This window comes from Mirounga angustirostris, unplaced genomic scaffold, assembly GCF_029215605.1.
Source record: "Mirounga angustirostris isolate CCGP_5_RB_7025 unplaced genomic scaffold, mMirAng1.0.hap1 SCAF_6, whole genome shotgun sequence".
Lineage (NCBI taxonomy): Eukaryota > Metazoa > Chordata > Mammalia > Carnivora > Phocidae > Mirounga > Mirounga angustirostris.
This window is the reverse complement of record NW_026991714.1, coordinates 52456279-52482418: the sequence shown is the minus strand read 5'-3', so window position 1 is coordinate 52482418 and position 26140 is coordinate 52456279. Positions and strand designations below refer to the sequence as shown.

The 26140-nt window shown below is 36.5% G+C and overlaps 1 protein-coding gene across 5 annotated transcripts in view; it reads left to right on the top strand.

Moving 5' to 3' along the window:
• RABGAP1L (RAB GTPase activating protein 1 like) overlaps positions 1-26140 on the top strand; it is a 773530-nt gene that overhangs the window by 114547 nt on the left and 632843 nt on the right. For all 5 annotated transcript variants that reach the window (XM_064594288.1, XM_064594291.1, XM_064594289.1 and 2 more), the window contains exons 8-10: positions 13432-13498; positions 19687-19789; positions 23111-23277. In XM_064594288.1, coding sequence (XP_064450358.1) covers positions 13432-13498; positions 19687-19789; positions 23111-23277 — 337 coding nt within the window. The remainder of the gene's footprint in view (positions 1-13431; positions 13499-19686; positions 19790-23110; positions 23278-26140) is intronic.

The following is a 26140-nucleotide window of genomic DNA, read 5'->3' as shown; positions in this document are numbered from 1 at the left end:
GGAGTGGGGTCTCAGCTCGGGGTTGCCATAAACTGTGATCCGTGGCACAGTCGGGCCCCTGCACTTCCAGCAAGGACCCAACAAGCAGCAGATCCGGGGAGACTCCCCTTCCTCCCCCAGGAGGAGTGGCATAGGGGTGCACTGCGGGGATCTGCTGGGTTTGGAGACTCCACACGGGGTCGTGTGCCAGAGATAGAAACACTCGGTCACAGGCCGGGTGAGCATGGAGTGTGGCTGGAGATGGGGGAGACATGAGTGATTGATTGCTTTTCTCTAGGGGCGCACTGAGGAGTGGGCCCTGAGTTCTTGGCTCCTCTGGGGCAGAGATTGGGAGGCCGCCATTTTCACTCTCTTCCTCCAAAGCTGTATGGAAAGCTTGCAGGGAACAAAAGCTCCTGAGAGCAAACATGAGCAGATTACTTATCTCAGCCCCCGGCAAGGGTGGGGCAATTCCAACTCCGGCAGAGACATTTGAGAACCACGGCAACAGGCCCCTCCCCCAGAAGATCAGTAAGAACAGCCAGCCAAGACTGAGTTTACTGATCAATGAGAACAGCAGAATGCCAGCACTAGGGGAATACAGCACATAGAATTCATGGCTTTTTTCTCCCCTGATTCTTTAGTCTTTCAAAGTTTGTTTTTTAAATTTTTTTTTTTTGAATTTTTCTTTTTCCCTTTTTCAACCAACATCTTCTCAATCCCTTTTTTAAAAAAAATCTTTATTTTTCATTTCTTAGAGTCATATTCTATCCCTTCATAGGAGTTAACCTTATTTTTGGTATATATATATAAGTTGTACTCTCTTCAAAATTTTGGGATACGGTTTCTTCTAACAGACCAAAATGTACCCTAAATCTCTAGTGTATGATTTGTTCTAGTCTCCTGCCTGATCACATTCTCTCCCTTTTTTTTTTTTTTAAATTTCTCTTCTTTCTTTTTTCAACCGACTTCTTATCAATTCCTTTTATAAAATCTTTTATAACTTTCATCTTTACAGTCATATTCCTTCCCTTTGTCATATTTACCCTTATTTTTGTACATATATAAGCTTTTATTTAAAATTTTGGGAGGCAGTTTCTTCTAACAGACCAAAATACGCCCAAAATCTAGTGTGTGGGACTGATCTATTCACCAGCCTGATCATATTTGATCATATTCTCTTTTTTTTAAATCTTTTTCTTTGTTTCCCTTTCTTTTCCCCCAGTTTCAAGTCTCTTCTAATTTGTTTAGTGTATATTTTTCTGGGGTGGTTGTTACCCTGTTAGCATTTTGTTCTCTCATTCATCTATTCTTCTCTGGACAAAATGACAAGATGGAAAAAATCACCTGAAAAAACAAAACAAAACAAGAGGCAGTACCAACTGCCAGGGACCTAATCAATACGGACATTAGTAAGATGTTGGAACTAGAGTTCAGAATGACAATTATAAAAATACTAGCTGGGCTTGAAAAAAGCATGGAAGATATTAGAGAAACCCTTTCTGGAGAAATAAAAGAATTAAAATCTAACCAAGTCAAAATCAAAAAGGCTATTAATGAGGTGCAATCAAAAGTGGAGGCTCTAACTGCTAGGATAAATGAGGCAGAAGAGAGAATCAGTGATACAGGAGACCAAATGATGGAAAATAAAGAAACTGAGAAAAAGAGAGATAAACAACTACTGGATCACGAGGGCAGAATTCGAGAGATAAGTGATACCATAAGGCGAAACAATATTAGAATAATTGGGATCCCAGAAGAAGAAGAAAGAGATAGAAGGGCAGAAGGTATATTGGAGCAAATTATAGTAGAGAACTTCCCTAATTTGGGGAATGAAACAGGCATCAAAATCCAGGAGGCACAGAGAACCCCCCTCAAAATCAATAAAAATAGGTCAACACCCTGACATCTAATAGTAAAACTTACGAGTCTCAGAGACAAAGAGAAAATCCTGAAAGCAGCTTGGGACAAGAGATCTGTAACCTACAATGGTAGAAACATTAGACTGGCAACAGACCTATCCACAGAGACCTAGCAGGCCAGAAAGGACTGGCATGATATACTCAGAGCACTAAATGAGAAAAATATGCAGCCAAGAATACTATACCCAGCTAGGCTGTCACTGAAAATTGAAGGAGAGATAAAAAGCTTCCAGGACAAACAAAAATTAAAGGAATTTGCAAACACGGAACCAGCCCTATAAGAAATATTGAAAGGGGTCCTCTAAGCAAAGAGAGAGCCTGAAAGTAACATACACAGAAAGGAACACAGACAATATACAGTAACAGTCACCTTACAGGCAATACAATGGCACTAGATTCATATCTTTCAGTAGTTACCCTGAATGTAAATGGGCTAAATGCCCCAATCAAGAGACACAGGCTGTCAGATTGGATAAAAAAACAGGACCCATCGATATGCTGTCTGCAAGAGACTGATTTTTGACCCAAAGACACCCCCAGATTGAAAGTGAGGGAGTGGAAAACCATTTACCATGCTAATGGACACCAAAAGAAAGCTGGGGTGGCAATCCTTATATCAGATAAATTAGATTTTAAACCAAAGACTGTAATAAGAGATGAGGAAGGGCACTATATCCTACTTAAAGGGTCTATCCAACGAGAAGATCTAACAATTGTAAGTATCTATGCCCCTAACATGGGAGCAGCCAATTATATAAGGCAATTAAAACAAAATCAAAGAAACACATCGACAACAATACAATAATAGTGGGGGACTTTAACACCCCCCTCACTGAAATGGACAAATCATCTAAGCAAAAGATCAACAAGGAAATAAAGACTTTAAATGACACACTGGACCAAATGGACTTCACAGACATATTCAGAACATTCAATCCCAAAGCAACAGAATACACATTCTTCTCTAGTGCCCAAGGAACATTCTCCAGAATAGATCACATCCTAGGTCACAAATCAGGTCTCAACCGGTACCAAAAGATTGGGATCATTCCCTGCATATTTTCAGACCACAATGCTTTGAAACTAGAACTCGATCACAAGAGGAAAGTCGGAAAGAACTCAAACACATGGAGGCTAAAGAGCATCCTACTGAAGAATGAATGGGTCAACCAGGAAATTAAAGAAGAATTTAAAAAATTCATGGAAAGAAATGAAAATGAAAACACAACTGTCCAAAATCTTTGGAATGCAGCAAAGTCAGTCCTGAGAGGAAAGTATATAGCAATACAAGCCTTTCTCAAGAAATGAGAAAGGTCTCAAATACACAACCTAACCCTACACCTAAAGGAGCTGGGGAAAGAACAGCAAATAAAGCCTAAACCCAACAAGAGAAAGGAAATAATAAAGATCAGAGGAGAAATCAATGAAATAGAAACCAAAAAATAGTAGAACAGGTCAATGAAACTAGGCGCTGGTTCTTTGAAAGAATTAATAAGATTGATAAACCCCTGGCGAGACTTATCAAAAAGAAAAGAGAAAGGACCCAAATAAATAAAATCATGAATGAAAGAGGAGAGATCACAACCAACACCAACGAAATCAAACAATTTTAAGAACATATTATGAGCAACTATATGCCAGTAAATTAGATAATCTGGAAGAAATGGATGCATTCCTAGAGATGTATCAACTACCAAAACTGAACCAGGAAGAAAGAGAAAACCTGAACAGACCTATAACCACTAAGCAAATTGAAGCAGTCATCAAAGTCTCCCAACAAACAAGAGCCCAGGGCCAGATGGCTTCCCAGGGAATTCTACCAAACATTTCAAGAAGAATTAATACCTATTCTTCTGAAACTGTTCCAAAAAATAGAAATGGAAGGAAAACTTCCAAACTCATTTTATGAGGCCAGCATTACCTTGATCCCAAAACCAGACAAAGACCCCATCCAAAAGGAGAATTACAGACCAATATCCCTGATGAACATGGATGCAAAAATTCTCACCAAAATACTAGCCAGTAGGATCCAACAATACATTAAAAGGGTTATTCACCACCACCAAGTTGGATTTATTCCTGGGCTGCAAGGTTGGTTCAACATCCGCAGATCAATCAATGTGATACAGTGCATTAATAAAAGAAAGAACCAGAACCATATGATCCTCTCAATAGACGCAGAAAAAGCATTTGACAAAATAAAGCATCCTTTCTTGATCAAAACTCTTCAGACTACAGGGATAGAGGGTACATACCTCAATATCATAAAAGCCATCTATGAAAAACCCACAGCAAATATCATTCTCAATGGGGAAAAACTGAGAGCTTTCCCCCTAAGGTCAGGAACGCGGCTGGGATGTCCATTATCACCACTGCTATTCAACATAGTACTAGAAGTCCTAGCCACAGCAATCAGACAACAAAAAGAAATAAAAGGCATCCAAATCGGCAAAGAGGAAGTCAAACTCTGACTCTTTGCAGATGCCATGATACTTTATGTGGAAAACCCAAAAGACCACCCCAAAACTGCTAGAACTCATACAGGAATTCAGTAAAGTGGCAGGATATAAAATCAATGCACAGAAATCAGTGTCATTCCTATACACCAACAACAAGACAGAAGAAAGAGAAATTAAGGAGTCGATCCCATTTACAATTGCACCCAAAACCATAAGATACCTAGGAATAAATCTAACCAAAGAGGCAAAGGATCTGTACTCAGAAAACTATAAAATACTCATGAAAGAAATAGAGGAAGACACAAAGAAATGGAAAAACGTCCCATGCTCATGGATTGGAAGAACGAATATTGCGAAGATATCAGTGCTACCTTGAGCAATCTACACATTTAATGCAATCCGTATCAAAATACCATCACCTTTTTTCAAAGAAATGGAACAAATAATCCTAAAATTTGTATGGAACCAGAAGAGACCCCGAACAGCCAGAGGAATGTTGAAAAAGAAAAGCAAAGCTCGCGGCATCACAATTCCAGACTTCAAGCTCTATTACAAAGCTGTAACCATCAAGACAGTATGGTACTGGCACAAAAACAGACACATAGATCAGTGGAACAGAATAGAGAGACCCTCAACTCTATGGTCAACTAATCTTTTTTTTTTTTTTTTTTTGAAGATTTTATTTATCTGAGACAGAGAGAATGAGAGAGACAGAGAGCACATGAGAGGGGGGAAGGTCAGAGGGAGAAGCAGGCTCCCTGCCGAGCAGGGAGCCCGATGCGGGACTCGATCCAGGGACTCCAGGATTATGACCTGAGCCGAAGGCAGTCGCTTAAGCAACTGAACCACCCAGGCGCCCAATGGTCAACTAATCTTCAACAAAGCAGGAAAGAATGTCCAGTGGAAAAAAGACAGTCTCTTCAACAAATGGTGTTGGGAAAATTGGACAGCCACATGCAGAAGAATGAAGCTGGACCATTTCCTTACACCACGCACAAAAATAGACTCCACATGGTTGAAAGACCTCAATGTGAGACAGGAGTCCATCAAAATCCTAAAGGAGAACACAGGCGGCAACCTCTTTGACCTCAGCCTCAGCAGCTTCTTCCTAGAAACATCGCCAAAGGCAAGGGAAGCAAGGGCAAAAATGAACTATTGGGACTTCATCAAGATAAACAGCTTTTGCACAGCAAAAGAAACAGTCAATAAAACCAAAAGACAACCGACAGAATGGGAGAAGATATTTGCAAATAACATATCAGATAAAGGGCTAGTATCCAAAATCGACAATGAACTTCTTAAACTCAACACCCAAAGAACAAATGATCCAATCAAGAAATGGGCAGAAGACATGAACAGACATTCCTGCAAAGAAGACATCCAAATGGCCAATAGACACATGAAAAAGTGTTCAACATCATTCGGCATCAGGGAAATCCAAGTCAAAACCTCAATGAGATACCACCTCACACTAGTCAGAATGGCTAAAATTAACAAGTCCAGTAACGATGGATGTTGGTGGGGATGCGGAGAAAGGGGAACCCTCCTACAGTGTTGGTGGGAATGCAAGCTGGTGCAGCCACTCTGGAAAACAGTGTGGAGGTTCCTCAAAAAGTTGAAAATAGAGCTACCATACGATCCAGCAATTGCACTACTGGGTATTTACCCCCAAGATACAAATGTAGGGATCCGAAGGGGTACGTGCACCCTGATGTTTATAGTAGCAATGTCCACAATAGCCAAAATATGGAAAAAGCCAAGATGTCCATCGACAGATGAGTGGGTAAAGAAGATGTGGTATATATCTACAATGGAATATTATGCAGCCATCAAAAGGAATGAAATCTTGCCATTTGCAATGATGTGGATGGGACTGGAGGGTATTAATGCTGAGCAAAATAAGTCAATCAGAGAAAGACATGTATCATATCACCTCACTGATATGAGGAATTCTTAATCTCAGGAAACAAACTGAGGGTTGCTGGAGTGGTGCGGGGGGTGCAAGGGATGGATGCCTGGGTAATAGACATGGGGAGGGTATGTGCTAAGATGAGTGCTATGCATTGTCTAAGACTGTTGAATCACAGACCTGTACCTCTGAAACAAATAATACATTTTATGTTAAAAAAAAGAAGAAGATAGTAGGAAGGGTGAAAGGAAAGGGCGGAAATTGGGGGGGAGGCGAACCATGAGAGACTATGGACTCTGAGAAACAAACTGAGGTTTCTAGAGGGGAGGGTGGTGGGGGTATGGGTTAGCCGGGTGATGGGTATTAAAGAGGGCACGTATTGAATAGAGCACTGGATGTTATATGCAAACAATGAATCATGGAACACTACCTCAAAAACTAATGATGTAATGTATGGTAATTAACATAACATAATAAAATAAAAAAAAAAAAGATCACCAACTATGGAGTCCTTCATTGGGTTTCAATCCTGGCTCTACAGTGACCTTGGCCAAGTTATTTAAATTCTCTGGGCTTTAGTTTCTAATTTGTAGATTGTAAATAATATCTCTTAAGAATTTTGGGAGGATGGGTACCTGGGTGGCTCAGTCAGCAAGCGGCTGCCTTCAGCTCGGGTCATGGTCCCAGAGTCCTGGGATCGAGCCCCGCGTCGGGCTCCATGCTGAGCGGGAAGCCTGCTTCTCCCTCTCACACTCCCGCTACTTGTGTTCCCTCTCTTGCTGTCTCTCTGTCAGATAAATAAATAAAATCTTAAAAAAAAAAAAGAATTTTGGGAGGAAAAAATTAGATAACACCTGTAAAGTATTTGGAATAGTCCCTGACTCAGAATAAATGCTTGCTGTTGTTACTATTGGTGGTATTATCACTAGTACCACAATCATGATTTTTACTGAGACTATTTTGAGTGATAAGTGGAAATCTAGTAGCCTGCAGAATCGGAGTAGAGTGCCACCATGAGAAGGCAAAACCTTGACTAGATTTTTAGCACTTTTATGTATGTAGAAGCAGTCTTTTTTTTTTTTTTTTAAAGATTTTATTTATTTATTTGACAGAGAGAGACACAGCAAGAGAGAGAACACAAGCGTGGGGAGAAGGGAGAAGCAGGACTCCCGCCGAGCAGGGAGCCCGATGAGGGGCTCGATCCCAGGACCCCGGGATCATGACCTGAGCCAAAGGCATACGCTTAACGAATGAGCCACCCAGGCGCCCCTGTACAAGCAGTCTTTGCTTTGGAGTTATGATAATGCACAAATTTATGTTACTTTGGTTTAGTTAAATAACACCAGTCCTGCAGCCACGTGGTTCAAATTTTTGTTATCATGATATATTAATTTTGAATAATTGCAGAAAGTAAAAACTCTGCTGTTAACTCTTCAGTTCACAGTCGCCACATAAATATAAGATCAGTGACTAGTCACATTACTTCTTTGAAATTCTGTTGAAAATTGTAACAGTGCATCTGTTACTTAGTTCGCTCCCAGACAGCAAAGTTGTTGTGTTGCATCCTTATCTGTCAGTGATAAACCTATGTAACATTTTACAAAAATGGATAAATTGAAAGAGTTGGCCAACAAAGATAAAAGTGCAGCAAAGAAATGAAAATTGATAATGCTGAAAGTGAAATTGCGTATGATCTTAGAAGATTTAGAAATGATGACAGCAGAATGAAGATAGGAAGAGATCTAAGCCCTGCATGAAGCTATGGTGTCAACCATTCTGAAAAAGTCTGGTGAATATAAAGAGCACAGTAAAGTCAACCCTATCATCTTTAAATCTCAGTAGGAATAGAAAGCTGCTTAGGGTTGAAATGGAACATTTACTTCTGCTTTGGTAAAAAGACTGCAGTAAAAAAGAAAATTCTAGTTAGTTTGGCTAGCATTCAAGCCAAAATTTTGAAGTTAGTTGCCCATTGAAAGGGAGTGATAATTACAAGACTGGAGATCATGCAGTTTCTTTAGCTGAGTTTTGGAAGAAATGTTGTAAATAATCATGCGGGGAGCCTGGGTGGCCCGGTTGGTTGAGCATCCAACTCTTGATTTTGGCTCAGGTCATGATCTCAGGGTCCTGGGATCGAGCCTGTCATGGGGCTCCATGCTCAGTGGGGAGTCTGCTTGAGGATTCTCTTCCTCTTCCTCTGCCCCCCGCCACTTTCTCTGTCTCTCTCTCTTCCTCTCTTTCTCTGTCACACACACACACACACACACACACACACGTGAGCTCTCTCTCACTCTCTCAAATAAATAATCTTAAAAAAAATTCATGCATCATGACAGGAAGCAACAATGAATACTATACATGTGGCATGGCAGAACTTTTACTGCACTGTACAAATAACTTTGCAGGATTTGAATAGGACATAAATGGAATTATAAAGAAATAAGACCCTGGGAATGTTGACATTGCCTCTATTCAGTGGAATCTACATAGGCAGCCAGAGGAACATAGTGAGGATTAATTTAGCAGCATAAGTAAGGAAAGGATGAATGTCCCGGAAGAAATGCCAGCAAAAACTTTACATTAAAGGAACCCTCAGAAATTTCATAACATTGAAAGTGCAAAGGAATAAAATATTGGAAGCTGAATCAAAGTTAGAAAGGAATGTGAGTGTTTACCAGGGCATAGAAAAAATACTTACTCTGTATTGTAAATTATATGAGAAGAAAGCAAGCTCTGTTCAAACTCGTCTTAATAATTGTTTCCGAAGAAATAAAATGGTTTGTCAATGTTTCTAAGTACTTTAAATTACAAAGTACTAAATAAATAATAGTTTTACTTTTTTTCTCCATTAGTTGTATACTTACAACTGACAGCAAAGAGTTTTTAAAGTTTTGACAAAAATAAAGGTTGCAGAGCAATCATAATTTTCCCCACTGATCATAACATCGTTTTGCCCAGTTTCAGCTTGTGTGGTTATTGTAATGGTTCCCCATACTGCGCATAGAGAGGAATGCCTGTGTATCTATCTCTGCTTGATCCTGTTAGTGAGGGAAAAACACTCCCAGCATTTCTTACCTGGGAGGCTTTTTTAACTGTCTTTTGCTTTAACTTCTTTAGTGTGTGACTGACTGGGATTCTGATTTTTACAAAATTTAGCTTTTCATGTTCTTGGGTATTCTGAAAAATATGATTGACTTACAGCTTTTCTTTGTATTTCTGTTTACCTCCTTCTGACATACTGTCACTTTTTCAATTTTAACAACAAAAATTCAGTTAAGAGACAGTGTTCCTTAACTGACATTGGTAGACGCTTGCCTCCTTTCCTTTTCCTTTCTTCCCTTCTTCATTTTTATCCATAGTCTTTATGGAGGTAGATAGAATCCTAATCATTTGATGGACTGAAAGCAGAAGTAAAACAATTTAGTTTCCTGTTACAGAACATTAACATATCATCTTTGGTTTTTGTCACTTTTTTCTATCACTTAAGTCTAAAGCAATGCTGGATATGCTGAGTTTTGGTGTTTGTATGGATGCTAACTTGGTATTAAACACTGTTTAAAACTCTGAGTAAAAACTCACAGGTATTATGGAAGGTTAAACTTTCTTTTCTTAATAATAGTGGCAATTGTAGGGGCGCCTGGGTGCCTCAGTTGGTTAAGTGTCTGCCTTTGGCTCAGGTCATGATCTCAGGGTCTTGTGATCCAGTCGTCCGTCACCCCCCTCCCCCCCCGTTGGTGGTGTCCAGCTCTCTGCTCAGCAGGGAGTCTGCTTCTTCCTCTGCTTGTGCACTGTCTCTCTCACTCTCTCTCAAATAAATAAAATCTTTAAAAAAATAATAGTGGCAATTGTAATAATTTATAATTGGGCACGGCTTTATAGTTCACAGTGTACTTTCACCCTCAGGGGGTTCATTTCACCTTTACATTGGAGTTTATAATCTTCCTGATAGGCTAGGGAGGTGATAGAGTATAATGTATAAAAGATCTGCAGGTTTGGATCAGGGACATGGGCTTGAATCCTAGTCCTTTAACTTAATACCTGAGTTGTTCAGACAAATCACTTCTACCTTCATGAAAATTAGTTTGTCATTTCTCATATGCAGGTTGTTTTGAAATGTAAATGCAGCCCTATGGTAATGTCTGACTTAAGGCATTAAATAAACAGTATATGCTATAATTAATGCAATAATATTAATATACTATCATTATCATCTCATTCTTAGGAGGTTTGATTTCAAATTTTAGTCAAATCAGCTATATACTGTATTAGAAATAGTGTTGGGTGTGTCTCTTTTCTGCTTTCTTAACATTCTCTACTTACAGCGATCCTAGAACTTACCATATCAGGTTGTAGTTGCCTGTTTACTTGTATTTTCCTCCTCTAATAGACTTTGAGCTGCTTGAGAAAATAGGTGTGATGGCAGTTTTCTATGTTATTTATAGAGTTAACAAGAAAATGTTGAATGCTTTGAACTCCCCAATTAAATACTTAATATTTGCATTAGGTGTTTGTGGTACTAATATATCTATCTAATTACTGACACATTATTCCTAATAGACCTTGCTTGTCTCCATAAGAAACCTGATGTGCTTTAATGAAATATAAATTTGGAAATGATTAATACAGCTTGATAGAGAAAAATTGTGCAATTTTCTTGTTGGAAGAACTCCTTAGAGTTCATGTATTATATCTCCCATTTTGTAGAAGAGGAAGCAGAGGCTCTAGAGGGTTAGGTGCTGGGGTGCACCTTGGTGGCTTGGTCAATTGTCTGCCGTTGGCTCAGGTGATGATCCCAGGGTCCTGGAATCGACCCCGAGCCCCGTGTCAGGGGGGAGCCTGCTTGTCCCTCTCCCTCTGCACCCCACTCATGCTCGCTCTCTGTCTCAAATAAATAAAAAAAATTTTTTTTTTAAAAAGGGGTCACACTACTGGTTAATGGCAGGATTTTTTTTTTTTTAAGAGTTTATTTTTATTTATTTGAGAGAGAGAGAGCTAGAGAGCCTGGGGGGTGGGGGAAGGAAGAGAGGGGAAGGGAGAAGGACAAGCGGACTCTGTGCTAAATGTGGAGCCCATCTCCGGGCTTGATCTCACAACCCTGAGATCATGACCTGAGCCAAAATCAAGAGTTGGACACTTAACTGACTGAGCCACCCAGGTGCCTCTGGTGGCAGGATTTTTTATTTATAACCCAGGAAAAGAGCAGCACATCAAAGATCATCAAAATAAAGTGATAGCTGTTGCCATTTAAGGAAAACCTAAAACTCCAAGGCTCTTTTTGCAATAGAGTTTAACATGGGAATATTAAAAAAAATATAAAATTGCACCAATTTCATCAGTCGCCTGCAAGTGCTTGGCAAACAAAATGATAAAAAAATTTTAAGTTTTCAGAAGGAGCAAAAAGAAATGTAGGGAGGATGCATACTAAATTGTTAACATTGGTTCTTAAGGGGGCTGATATTAGAAAAAGGATAAATTATGTTTTCTTTTTACATTTTGGTATCCATTAACTTTCTACAATGAGTACATAATAGTTCTGTAACTTAAAAATTCTATAATATAGAAAATTGTTCTTAAAAAAACCATGAGAGATACAAGCCAAAGCAAAGCAGGTAGGGAATGTGAGAGAAGTCTTCTGTCCTCATTGACCTGACTTTTTAGTTGGAGGGACCAAATTTCATATCTGAAAAAAGAATTCACTTTTTTATTCTTGCTTAGCAAGTATTTAAGGCAATTGTAGAAGAAATAGTACAATGAATTGCATAATTAACATTTAATTTGTAGTGTTTATTATAGGAATTCATAGGGAGATTATAGCAGTGTATAGTAATTGTATTAAAATTATGGATATAGGGTATTATTATTTCTTTTGTAGTAGATTACATTTTGTTCAGTGGTACAGTAATATGTTTGGAAAGTTATCTTCAGAGCTCAGTGACTTTATCTTTGTCATGTACTTGATTGTTTTTGGATGCCAAAAGAGAGCCTTGAGCAAGGTATCCTCAAGTACTAACAGGAAGTATATATTGTTTTACCACTTACTAGACTCATATTGGGATAGGACTTATCTTGTTCATGGAAGAAGAAGATGTGCTACTAGAAAAGTAAACTTTTGGAAAATAACAAGGATCAGATTATGTAGTGACATGTGAGTTGTCAGTACTTTGAAATTTAAAAAAATCTTAACATATTTAATTTATTTACATTCTCTACTCCTGTGTGAAATGTTCCATAGCATATTTTTAACTGTTGGAAAACTACAATAAAAACATTGTAGTAAGTGTGGATATGCGTTCTTGGTAGAGGGCTACTGAAGACAGATCACATTGCCTCTAGATTTATAAGATCTATTTAAGAGGCAAAAATTTGAGTAAATTGTTGGATTTCTCTGGACTCTACTTTTCTTACTAAAAAGCATAATTAATAATAACCTAACAAATATAAAAATGTTGGATTTAGCTGAATTTTAGAGCTTATGAAAATCCTTCAGAAATAAAGTACTAGGGGATGTAGTAGATGGGATTCCTAAAGCTTCTCTAGCATCAGGAAGCACAGAACAAAGTAAATAGTTAATTGTATATATAGTATGTTGGATAATATCTTCACTAATATAATGGTACATTTAGTAATGAGTTTCATATAACTTTTTTTCAAACTTAGGGTATAATAAATATTAACAGGCTACTCAGTGAAAGTGACTGTTGAAGGCCAGGGTAATTGTGTTAATCTGGCTTGATACAAAGAGTGAGCACAGTCTTATTTTTTTTTTTAATCTTTTTTATTTAATTGGAGTAGTTGATTTTGACTTACATGTTTGAAATAACTCCAAGGCAAATGAAGTCTCATTTCTACCTAGAAACCAATTCATATCTCACTACTGTATTTTGTTTCAGTTAATAATTTGTGGCCATTTTTATCACAGTTTCTGATCATTGGTAATCTTTTACATGCAGAAATAAAGATCTGGGAATTTAGATAATTTATTTCTATGCAATTTTATTATGTCTTAATGAATTCTTTTTTATGGTGTTTCTTTTAAAAAACTAAAGCTATTTATAAGTATAGAGCTCAGATTGTGTAGTTATTATAAAAAGACTTTTTGCTCACTGGGCTTCTATTATATTCTTGATACCTTATTTGTCCTTTTTTTTCCCCCTAATATTTTCAGATGTTTTGGAATGTTATTAAGCCCAGGTCGAAACGTGAAGAACAGTGACATGCATTTACTGGATATGGTAATGATACTCTTAAGCACATTAACCAAGTATAGATGATAGTTAACTTATATTTTAGGAGTATTTTCTATTTTAAAATTTTGTCATATTGTCAAAATTGTTTTTAACTTTTATCTGTATGGTAGTAGTAATTTTGGAAACCCAAACTTAAAATTACTTATGAGGGACAGATTTAGAAAAATTTCCACCAAAAAGTCATATGCAAATTGAAAACAAATAAAAGGATAGTGTTATGACAATGTCCATTTATTCATCTGTTTGGTTCTTAGAAAGATACCTTTTCTTTGAGCCAAAAATAACAAGTACATGATTATAACAGGCATATCCAGAGTGAATATGGTGCCTTTCATTTATTTTAATGCGCTGTTATTAATTTGAATAGTATGATGAATGCTTTTGTTTTCTTTAAAGCATTTATTTCCTTTTCTGAATTTATCCTCCTTTATTACCTGTCCTTAGCAAAGTATATTTACTGTAGGAGTGGTATTTATTTAAGGAATTTTCTTGAAGGTTAATATATATTTGAGAGTTGGTATTTGATATAAAAATAGCAAACTATCTTAACTTTTAAACAGAAATACCTTCTATATTGCACTTAATGAATATATTTATTTTGTGATTTAGAAATGTTGTAAGAAAGTCCTCTTAGAGTATCAAGTAAGTATAAAATAGTAAAATATAAAGTGACTTAACTGGGATTTTTATACTTAGTGATCACAAGCACTACATGTTTTAATCTTTTCAGCTGAGTTCTGAAAATGTCAATTAAATATCACCAATTATATCATATTTTTCTTTGAGTTATTTCATGATATTGTCACATTGATTTTCTAGTGGTCCTACTGGAAATGGTTTGTTCAGCCTTTTTGAGCACATAATTGTGTGCCAAGCATTGTGTGGAGTGCTGGGGTTATAGATACGGTAAAACATAGCTCTTAGCATCTGTGGGTTTATAGATTTGTGATGAAAACAGATCTCTTAAGTATGTAACTATGGCAGTGGGTTAAGTGCTCTCCTAGAGTTGATACAATGAGCCACAGAGATATAGAGGAAGCATTTCACGTAAAGGTAAGGTTAAGGACAACCAGTTGCATTGAATGTGAAAACAAATTAGCTGTTGATCCACCTTTCTTCCATCCCTCTTTAAAACATATCATTAATACAAGTGGTTTTACCTAAGGCAAGCCATAGCTTTTTAGAGTCCTGAAAATATCATGAGGAGGTAGTTCAGGGACATTTAACGCTTATAAGTTCCTAGGTCTTAGTGATGGTCTTTCAGAGTTTAAAAGATTAAGGTGAATCAGTGGCAGAGATTTTTTTTTTTATAAAACTTAAATGCAGATTATAGAATTACAGATTGGCATGAACTTCTGAGGACCCCTGGTCTTGACTGTCTTACTTGAAGAGCAGTCCTCCACTTTGAAGAGTCCATATTGAAATCCAAGGGCTCGTCAGCATTGAAGCTTCTGTTCAACAAATAGTTGGTAAAAGTGGGAGGGTTTGTATTTGCAATTATCAAGAGTTGTGATTTGTTACTGATCTTTGTGCTATCTCAATACATGGTTATTGAGCTTTGGCTAGACTACTGTTCATCAAAAGGAACTTATTACCTTATAATGAAGACTATGGGACAGTTGTGGTTATAACAAAGTTATTTCTTTGTAATCACCAGAAGTCATATTCCTTATAATTTTGCCTAATTAGTCTTAGTTCTGTCCTCTAGACCAAGATGTTATGTTCTTCTGACTCGTTCAAATATGTGAACACTTTGAAAACAAATTTCATTTTCTTGCATTTGATTCTGACAAACTGAAAAATCCTGCAATTATATTTAATTTTAGAATTTGTGAGACTTTTCTATTTAGCTTGAATAATTTTTAAGCAATGCTGATTTTTCTTCCCTGTGAATATTTTCTAATAAGATGAATTGAGACTTTTTATAAATTTATAACTTTAGTTTAATGTAAGATCTACATGAAAGAGAAAGTCATATTTGTAAGTGAAAATATATTTTTTAGCAAATAGCCAGATTACTTACATATATATAGTATATAAACTAAATCATCTATAAATAAAATTGGGTTTTGGGGGGATACAAATAACAGAGGTTTAGTTTTTTTCCAGTAGTGAGAATATTTTTGGTGAAGATACTTTTAGGAATAAGGAAATGAGAATTTTTGATCCACAGCCATTGATACTGTTGGTGAGGAAAAATTTTCCTCTACCCTTTAAGGTTCTTTTGACTGGTCTAAGCATTAAATTGACAAGAGACAGATCAGCAGAAAACTAAATTTAATTACATATGTATGGGGGCTCCATAAGAATATGATGCCTACAGGCAGTCAGACAATGAAGCTTATATGCCATTCTAAGCTAAGGAGAAGGGGTAGAAGTTGGGGACTTCATTTTTTTTTTTTTTTTTTAAAGATTTTATTTATTTATTTACAGAGAGAGACACAGCGAGAGAGGGAACACAAGCAGGGGGAGTGGGAGAGGGAGAAGCAGGCTCCCCGCAGAGCAGGGAGCCCGATGTGGGACTCGATCCCAGGACCCTGGGATCATGACCTGAGCCGAAGGCAGTTGCTCAACCGACTGAGCCACCCAGGCGCCCGAAGTTGGGGACTTCAAAGGGAAGAAAGACAATTCAAAGATGAAAAAAAGTAAATGGCAAACAAATGTTTGTGAGACCACTCAGAAACAAGGGGACATAGGAATTTTAACAGACTTTGCCAATTTCCTCCCTGACTACCTCACCTGCTTTATTTTATACTGTAGTTATCTATGGTGACCATAAGGGAGAGGTCATAGTTTCTTCCTCAGCCTTTTTTTTTTTTTTTAAATAAGCAGCCTAAAAATAACCCACATGCCAAAGAGATACATTTTGGGTGGCAAAGTTTGCTTCCCTATAGTACCTAGGGAAAGCCTAACAGCAAGGTACCAAGAGGAGCTGAAAACACAGTAGAGCCAGGTTTCTTGGAACTGGAACACAATTTAAAAGTCCTAGAAATGCTTCAGAAAGTTTGTGGATCTTTACAGTTAACCATTTATTGACACTAGACTAGTAGCTGAACTCACAGTTACAAATATGTTTACATTGTAATCCAGTAAGCTTGTAATCTGTATGTGTAAAAAAAGCAGAAATAAAATTTTCATGAAACAGTTCTTACCCCTTACGTGTGTAGGGAACTCTGCTATTTTTTCTTCTGCTTGATGAAAAAGTCTGGTCATAATCCATTAAATTGATTTTATGCTGTTTGGAAAACATTAGCCTGTCAGCTCTCTAGGGTCAGGATCATTTTGTTTTGTTTTCCTTGCTGGATACTTATAAGCATAGACCATGGCTTCTAGTAGGCTCATATTTGCTTAATGAATGGATGGATTAGCATGAACTTACATTTTTTACTTTTTCTGTGTGTTACGTCTTTTCAGTACCATGTGTCTGCTTTACCCCACCATCTGCCTACTTGACCTCATAGCTTAAGCTTGCTCATTACTTTACTTGACAGTAGTTCATTTGTGGCTTACTATGTGATTCTCTGGCCTCTATCTTATGGCTTTTCTGCCTGTGTTCCCATTGCAAACTGCCATATTCTGTCTGTATTTCCTAGTTTATTTTCCTAAGAGGATGGCATCTAGTGGTTCCACCCTGGCCTAGTTTGGGCAGAGACATACCTCCTGTTCCTGATTTTGTCAGCCCCGCTTGTGGTGGGGGCAGAGGAGTCAGGAAGAACTCTTCAGCCAAGATAGTTGAAGAAGTATTTTTTTTTTTTAAAGATTTATTTATTTTAAAGGCGAGTTAGCAGGGGAGGGGCAGGGGAGAGGGAGAGAAGTCCGCAAGCAGGCTCCCCTCTGAGCACGAGCCTGACTCGGGGCTTGATCTCACAACCCCAAGAGAGTTGAACACTCAACCGACTGAGCCATCCAGGCGCCCCAAGAAGTATCTTTATAAGAGGCTGAGAGCAAGCCAGGCTGTATGATGGAAATGTCTAGTTCAATAACAAAAATGCCATACTTGATGAGAAACTTTTATTGAGGGCTTTTGATGTATAAGACAGTATTATTGTGGTGATGTATAGTGAGGACTACAAAGACATAAAACTATGGTTGTCGAATTAGGCTATTTTGCTTATAAGGAACAAAGATCCACTTACCCGCTTAGAACACCTTAGAGACAGAAGAGGTTATTGATCTTCATGAAATCGTACCTAAACCTGCAAAATGGTCTATGCTATCTGGACTCTTCTGTCTGCTTCACCTCCCACCATGGGCTTACTCTTTCTTTGATCCTCTTTTTAGCTCAGGCTCCTGCTCTTTTTCCACAGCTGCCCCTGCCCCCAGGCCTCTGGTGCTCTGCCCTCCTCTCTTTCTGCACCTCCTTCCCTGTCTCTGCCTCTTTCCTTCCTTCTGTCTCCCCTTTCTCCTTCTCTCGCCTTTTCCCACCTTGTCCTCCTCTCTCCCTCCCTGCCCCTTCTCTGTCCCCTCTCTGTTCCTCACTCTTCCTCCCTCCTTCCTGCTTCCCAGAATCTGCCTGTGTGTTTGGACTGCATGATTATTTTTAATGAATTTTTTGTTCATTTTCTCCATTTCTCTCTTACTACTTAACAGTTTCCCAATACTCGCTGTTCTTTATATATTCTTTCCTACTTTATGATTTCCGTTACCTTACCACTTCATTTGATGTGTGGCCTGTCAGGGCCTGACTTCTTATTAAAATCTTTCAGCTCCACTGCTAACTGCCCACTTTCCTTGGTATTTGTCAATTGAAAGAAATATTTTGATTGGACTAGCTCATCTTTTTGGACTCAAGCACAGCACAGCTCTTCCCAGAAATGGATTGGGAATTTTGGGAGGTCAGATGCCCATTCTTGTTCTGAATGGGGGTCTAATGAGAAGGTAGAGAGGGTAGGCATTGAGAGGGAGAGAGGGGAAGGGATGGAGAGAGAGATGGAGACAGAGAATGAAGATGAATATATGAATGTAGTGAAGATGTTGTGTGAGTTTCCTTTACATGGGCTTGAGTGTACTTTATCTCAGGAACTTAGGGTTCCTACACTCAAGCTGACAGTTCGATTGGTAAAATACCACCAATACCCTAGGAAAATATATCATATAAGTACCGCGCGCTAACCGATTGCGCCACTGGAGCTCCGGGAAAATATATCGTAATTACCAAATGACTGAAATAATTTTGTTGGGTTTCAGAGAAGCATCTGTTTGGGTGTAAAACTGAAAAAAAGTTTTTCTCTTTGTTTTCGTCTGACCCTTTCAGCACTCTCTTCATAATATGAGGAAATGGGTATACGGAAAGTTTAAAGTACTGTAGATAATACTCTTGCACGTGCACATACTTGTATGCTGTGTGCTATTCTCCCGTGGGAACACCTCTAACTACTCCCCCTCCCACCCCATGCACACACGTACACACGGCTGTATGGGATCCCGCTTTCACCATAGGAGCTGCTGCCTGCTTCAGAGTCAGGAATGCGCTGGGTGGACATATGAAGGGGTGGAGGAGATGAGGAAGGGGAGAAGGACAGAGGGAAGGAGGGAGCAAATAAAAAGGTAAAAGGAAGACAGTTAATCAACTTGGGTGTTGATTACAAACCTTTATTAGTCTCTTAATGTTGATTACTGATCGTAAGAAAGTGTACAAATATCTGATATAGATAATAGAAAATATCAGCTTTGAGAAAATACCACAACTTTGTTGTGGTAAAGTAAATTAATATTTTAAGAATATATTATAAATTAGAACATTGGAAGAAAACTACTAACCGCTTTTCCTTTGATTAGCTATTAATTCAGTTAAAATATCTTCAGTGAGATCTATACTATAGTTTTAATAGACACGGGACATACTTGTATGCTTAGGTATGTGACATTTTGACAAGCAACCAAAGATAAAGTTAAATATAACTTCATACCAATATATTGTTTTTGTGAGTCAGCTTATTAAGGTATACCTCCTTTTATCCAAGAGGTATGTGCCTCTAAATAGAAACTCAAAAGAAAGCTGTAGGAGAATTTAATATTGAAAAAAATGCTTTTGTAGGGTGACAAAAGTTTTACCAAAAAAAATCCCATTTGATTGTAAATCCAAATTTTAATAAGATTGCTTAAAGTAAGATATAATTTAAAATGGGAATTTTCTTGTATATTATCAGTGATTTCTCTCTGAACTTTTACAGGAATCCATGGGAAAGAGCTATGATGGGAGGGCTTATGTTATTACTGGCATGTGGAACCCCAATGTACCAATATTTCTGGCACTTAATGAAGAAACCCCAAAAGGTAAATTTTCTCATAATATTCATTATTATTTGCTTTAAATTTTATATTATGGTCAATGTTGTTTTGCTGTGTTTTTTAAAATTATGGTGCTTATTTAAAATGAAGTTATTCTTACTTAGATTTTAAATTTTTTAAAAATACTTTATGCATTTATGGGGAAAACCTCCACTATTCAAAAGAATCCTCCCCCAAAATATGTGAATTAGTTTTATTAGATTATGTGGAAAGTATTTGGGGTTTGTGTTTTATATGTTACCATAGAGTTATTTTATTTGGGGGCAATGATGGAAGAGTGTGAAAGAAATGGTGAAAGCAAATTCTTGAATTTTGCATATCTTTGATAACTAGTCTCTTTTTTTCCTCATTATAGATTACTTATATTTTTTCATTTTTTAATTGTTCCAATTTTTTGACATTTGGGATCTTAGTAATGTATATTAAGGATTTTATTTGTGGTAAACACCTTTTCATTTTGTTTGACATGTCTAGTGTTAGATAAATTTATGAGTGGTAAATAGTACATTTATCATTCATCCCATTGTATTTATTTTTATTCCTACTTTATCCAGATATCTGCTAATTGTGTTTTTTATCCCTCTGCCATCTGTCCTTAAACTAAAATTTAAATTTTTACCTCATGACTTATAACTAAAGTTATGTTATACTAAATGCTTTACTGTGATTCAACCAATAATTTATACTGAGAAAATAATGGATCAATTGGTTTGATCTTTCATCTTATATTAGTTACTTTATATCCACAGTAGATTTCTGGTTAAAGACAGGAGCATTAGTGAATACTGATATGGAAATATATTAATGAGCATTAAATGATAATTATTAAATTTCCTTAACAAGAGTATTTACCAGTTCCATAAATTACGTGCATTTGATCACACATCTGTCTATTTCACAATTATTTTTTTTGAATGAATTATTTTTAATGAATTTTTTGTTTGTTTTCTCCATTTCAATGAGGGCTAAAAAGAAAGAAAAATAATGATTATATAGTCTTTCATGTATTAGGAATAAATAATTTTTACACCAGCAGTTTGTAAATTCTGGAGACAGGCTTGTAAAGACCAGCCTGTAAACGTCTGTCTTATAATCATTCAGAAAGTAAACATGAAAATGGGAAAAATAAACCGGTTGATAATTTTGAAGAATAAAATATAGGAACTTCAAATAGTAAGTTATAAAAGCACTTTTATCTATTTTTAATATAACACATAGTTCAGTTTAATATTGGTATTTAATACATATTTGGTCTTCTATTTTTTCTTTTTTTTTAAAGATTTTATTTATTTGGGAGAAGAGAGAGAGAGAATGAGCGAGCACATGAGCAGGGGCGGGGAGGGCAGAGGGAGAGAAGCAGGCTCCCCGCTAAGCGGAAAGCCCAATGAAGGGCTCTATCCCAGGACCCCTGAGCTCATGACCTGAGCAAAAGGCAGACACTTAAACAACTGAGCCACCCAGGCGCTCCTATTTGGTCTTCTATTAAAGGATAATGTATTTTAAAATTTATTTCCTCTATTAAAATAAACTTTATATAATACTATATTAAAATAATATTCTTGGGGTGCCTGGGTGGCTCAGTCAGTTGGGCGACCGACTCTTGGTTTCCGCTGAGGTCATGATCTCATGTGTTATGAGATCAAGCCTGTGTGGGGCTCCAGACTCAGGGGGAGTGTGCTTGGGATTTTCTCCCTTTGCCTCTCCTCCCCCTTGTGTGTGCACGTGCATGCATGTGCTCTCTCTCTCTCAAATAAGTAAGTCTTAAAAAAATATTCTTATCCAAAAGATAATGTATTTTAAATTTAAAATTATTTCATATGGCACAAAAAACACTGACCTGATTTCTAAAATTTCCAAATGATATCCTTGAGATTATAAATGACTCAGAGGACTCATGAATCAGGTTTGATTTTTTTACAGAAGTTGAAGCTCTGGAGTTGAAATGTCTTGGATCTTTTCACTATACCACCAAGTTGTGTATTCTATTTTATGTTTTGTGTTATTGTCTCTTACACTTGGACAATACTCCCCTTGGACTTTAAGGTCTGCTAGAGCAAATACAGTGTCTAGAGAATCCTTGTTTCTCTTGAATTGGCAGGTAGAATTTTTTAGTAATAATGTAATAATTTTTTTGTTCAATTTGATATTAATAGAAGTATAATTGATATGTATAAGTGTTGTATAATATTTTTTAAAAACATTGTTGAAGGTTTCTTCTAATGATGGGCTTGGTTATTTGAACTTTAACTGAGAACTAAAAATGCTGGACAAAGTAAATTTTAAAAATATTTCAGAAGTAACAAAGAAATGACAATATGGATTAGCCAAACCACAGATTGAAAAACCCATTGAGGGGTGCCTGGCTGGCTTAGTCGGTAGAGCATGAGACTCTTATTCTCAGGGTCAAGAGTTCAGGCCCCATGTTGGTCATGGAGCCTACTTAAGAAAAAAAAAAAAAAAAGAGAAAGAGAAAAGAAAAACCTGCTGAATCTCAAGCAGGGTAAATAAAATAAAACTCATATTTCAACCTATCATAGTGAAACTAAAGAAAACCAATAGACACTAGCCTAAAGATTCTAGATTCATATTAAAGGAAGGCTTTGGCCAACTAAACATTTTAAATAATAACTGAAATTTTGATAACACTATACTATTGCCTAAAACTACTTTCCAGGGCTCTGATACAGATTTGTAACTGTACAGAACTATTTCATCAGAGCCTTAGTGATTTTCCTGAACATATAATGAGGGGACAATGAGGATACTGACAGATCTCCAGGGACTTCCCTTAAATCATGCAACATTGAAATATTCATTTAAGTAACATCTTCCTCTACAAATTTAACATAGTGAAGGTTGAGTGTCTCTTCTGATTTGACAGTCCTTCCAGTGCAACTCACCAAAGTGAATAATTTCTTGTATCTCTTTTTATAAGATGAAAGGGCAAATCCTTGTGAATTTCTAGAGGCTTTCTGGGAAATTTGAAAAACAGTTCTACTGTCAAAGAGATTCTGAAAATTTTACCTTATTTTTTATATTAAGGACCTGATCTGGGGAAAGAAAAAAGTAAGGTTTTAGAGGAGATTTTGACAATTGATTTAGATAAGATCATGAGTATTGAGAAACATACTTGGAGAACATGGTTACCTACTTGATCAAAGTGACAATACAACATTTAAAGCTAAACATAAGAAGGTAACATGATTGGAAGGAACCTTATTTTTTTCGTAAGTGGAAAAACTTTGTTTTCTTGAATAATCAAGTAATAATAAAGCCAGCATAACATACAGAAAATTTCTGCTGCAGATAAGCGAGTGTACATGACTGTGGCGGTGGATATGGTCGTCACAGAGGTGGTGGAGCCCGTGCGCTTTCTTCTGGAGACGGTAGTACGTGTGTATCCTGCGAATGAGCGGTTTTGGTATTTCAGCAGAAAGACTTTCACAGAGACTTTCTTCATGAGGTTGAAACAGGTAGGACCTTTTGTTCTTTGCATATAATAACTGGTATATATTTTTTCTATTCTTTTTTAACACCAAGATAATTTCTTAAGTAGTGATAAAAAGTGATAAAAATTTCTCAAATAATCAAGTGATAACGTCAAACAGTAGAATATTTGAAAAATCTACATCTAGGTTATGTAAATTAAAAAAACCCAGCTCGTGTAGTAATTATGTACTTTTTTCACTAAAAATTTGTACTGTGTATCTGTGAGGTTTCCACGTATTTAATAGAAACATTGCTTTATATATGTAAAATGACATCCTTTTATATATAATTATTTAGAACCAAAAAGACAGGGCACAGAAATAGCATATCTTTATAAAGTTATAATGAAAAAAATTTCCAAGTAATACCTGGGATTAATTGTCATAGTTATTTCTACCAAAATATTATATGAATACATTGTGTGACTTAGCAGTAAGATCATAAAATTATTTTAGTATTAAATAAACAAAAGTGGAGTTTCTATGACATCCCTAAATTAGGCAATGTTAGTAGGTAAAATACATAATTTTTGTTTTGTAGTGAAGGAAGAAAGTAACAGTGAAAAATAATTTGAATTCTAATAGTGTCTGTTTTGTGAAATGAGGCTAAAATGCTATATTTGAATAATGGAAATCCTTTATATACTACTTAGTACTGCCATTTCCCAAATTTAATAATTCTTGCTGCTTCATAGACTGTAATATGTGAAATGTAACGTGGTAAAAGCAAGTATCTGCACAGTGAACAAATAAAGAAGCCGCTTACCCATTTTCATATAAAAAAAACCTTGTTGCTCAGTTAAGCTTCATATACTACATACTTTGAAATTACTTTGTTTTTTGTCTTTTATAAAATTATTAGAGTGGTGGTTTGACACACTTTTATTACTATTTGGATTATTTCCTTTTTTTGTAGCATATTCTAATGAAGATTGTTTGAACAGTATTCAAAATATTAGCCTCCTGAGTATCTTTTCATATTTTATTATGGAATATTTTCCTCCCTCCCTCCTTCCCTTCTTTTCTTTGCTTTTTTGGTAGCTTAATTGTTCTATCAAAGAATTCACTTGTCATTTTGATCCGAAGGATTATGCAGAGTTGTGTAAGAGCAAATAAAGGCTCTATATAGAAAGTGGTCATCATTCTTCCCAGTGACCATTAATAAATTATGATGTCAGTTCTTCCTCCTTGAGACCTGATGAAAATTTACCTTCTTCCCGTATCTCTCTCTCTATATATTTTCCCATATCTATATATCTATATCTATACACACACACACACACACATATATATATATGGCAAGGTAAACAAGAGTACTAAGATTTATATACTTAGATACATTTCAAGAATATATATATTAGAGTAGGTTTTTATAATTAAATGTATTTTCATGTTTTAAAAACTACTGATGTTGAGTGACTGAGTAGCAAGTAATGAAACATTAAAAATACTGTACCAGGTCATTTCATGTGAATTAAAATTAAATCAGATTTACTTATAATATTCAGCTCTACTAAATGTGAGACTGATTTATTTTTTATGTTAATTCTTTTTATTGTGAACAATTTTATGCCACAGTATTAGAAAATGTAAGTGAAATGGACAAAATCCTTAAAAATACAGTTTATCAAAATGATGTACATAGGAATAAATAGAAAATCTGAATTGCCATATGTATATAATATGTTGAATATGCAATTAAAATTTTTCCTACGAAGTGAATACAGTCTGAATGCCTCCAAACACCTACACACTTATGAAATACACACACAAACACCCACATGCAGACACACAAACATGTGAACATACATGCACACACCAAGCTACACAGGCTTTCCCTGAGAACAGAGAAGGAAGGAATACTGTCTGAACACATTTTATCAGGCCAGAAAATAAATTGCCCCGAAAACCTGACAAGCCAAAATGGAAAAGCCACAGTAAGCTCTCTCACATGAACTCAGATGTAGATACCTAAACAAAATATTTGCAAACAAGATTCAGCGATTTATAAAATGGATAATTATATATTATGACCATGCAGGTATTTTTTTTTAAGTTTTTACTTAAATTCCTGAACATACAGTGTAATATTAGTTCCAGGTGTACAGGATAGTGATTCAGCACTTGCATACAACATCTGGAGCTCATCACAAGTGCACTGTGAGACTGATTTAAATGAATATCAAATATGAAGAAGATGGTTTCTAACTTTAATGGTATAATCTGTGTTCAAGAAAAAGTGTGGAAGGCTATGGAGACTGAAGGCATACCTGCCCTGAGTAGAAATAATGAAAAGGAAAAAAATTAAAATCTAGAGAAGTTAAATGAATTGTTAAAATTTATATGGATAATTATTGCAAGAGCTGAAACTATAACTCCTTACTGGAAGTCACACTATGCTGCTGTAAGGCTAAGATAGTTTCTTTCAGTATTTCAGAGACTGGGTTGGTTTGCGGCTATTGATAATAATTTGGAGATGTTAGTCTAGACTAGACAACATTGGCAGAAAGAAGGAATTAGGTGAGCATCTAACGCAGTTCAAGGTTACCTAGGAAACTCTGGGTCCAGACCATTCCTAGTACAAAGGATTCTGGGATGACTGGATTTGTTGAATAACCCCAGAACTAGTCCTCTACTCAAACAGGATTAGATCAGATTCCAGGGGGATAATAACAAGCCAGATGGGATTCCCTCTACCCAAATTAAACGTCAGTTTTCCTGCTCTCAAATATAGTAGGAGTTTATCTGTAGGCTAAGGGATGTATGAAAGTATGACTTACACTAATTAATGTTCATTTTCACTTCATTTTCCACTCACAGGAGTGAAGAGAGCATGGAATAAGGGGAC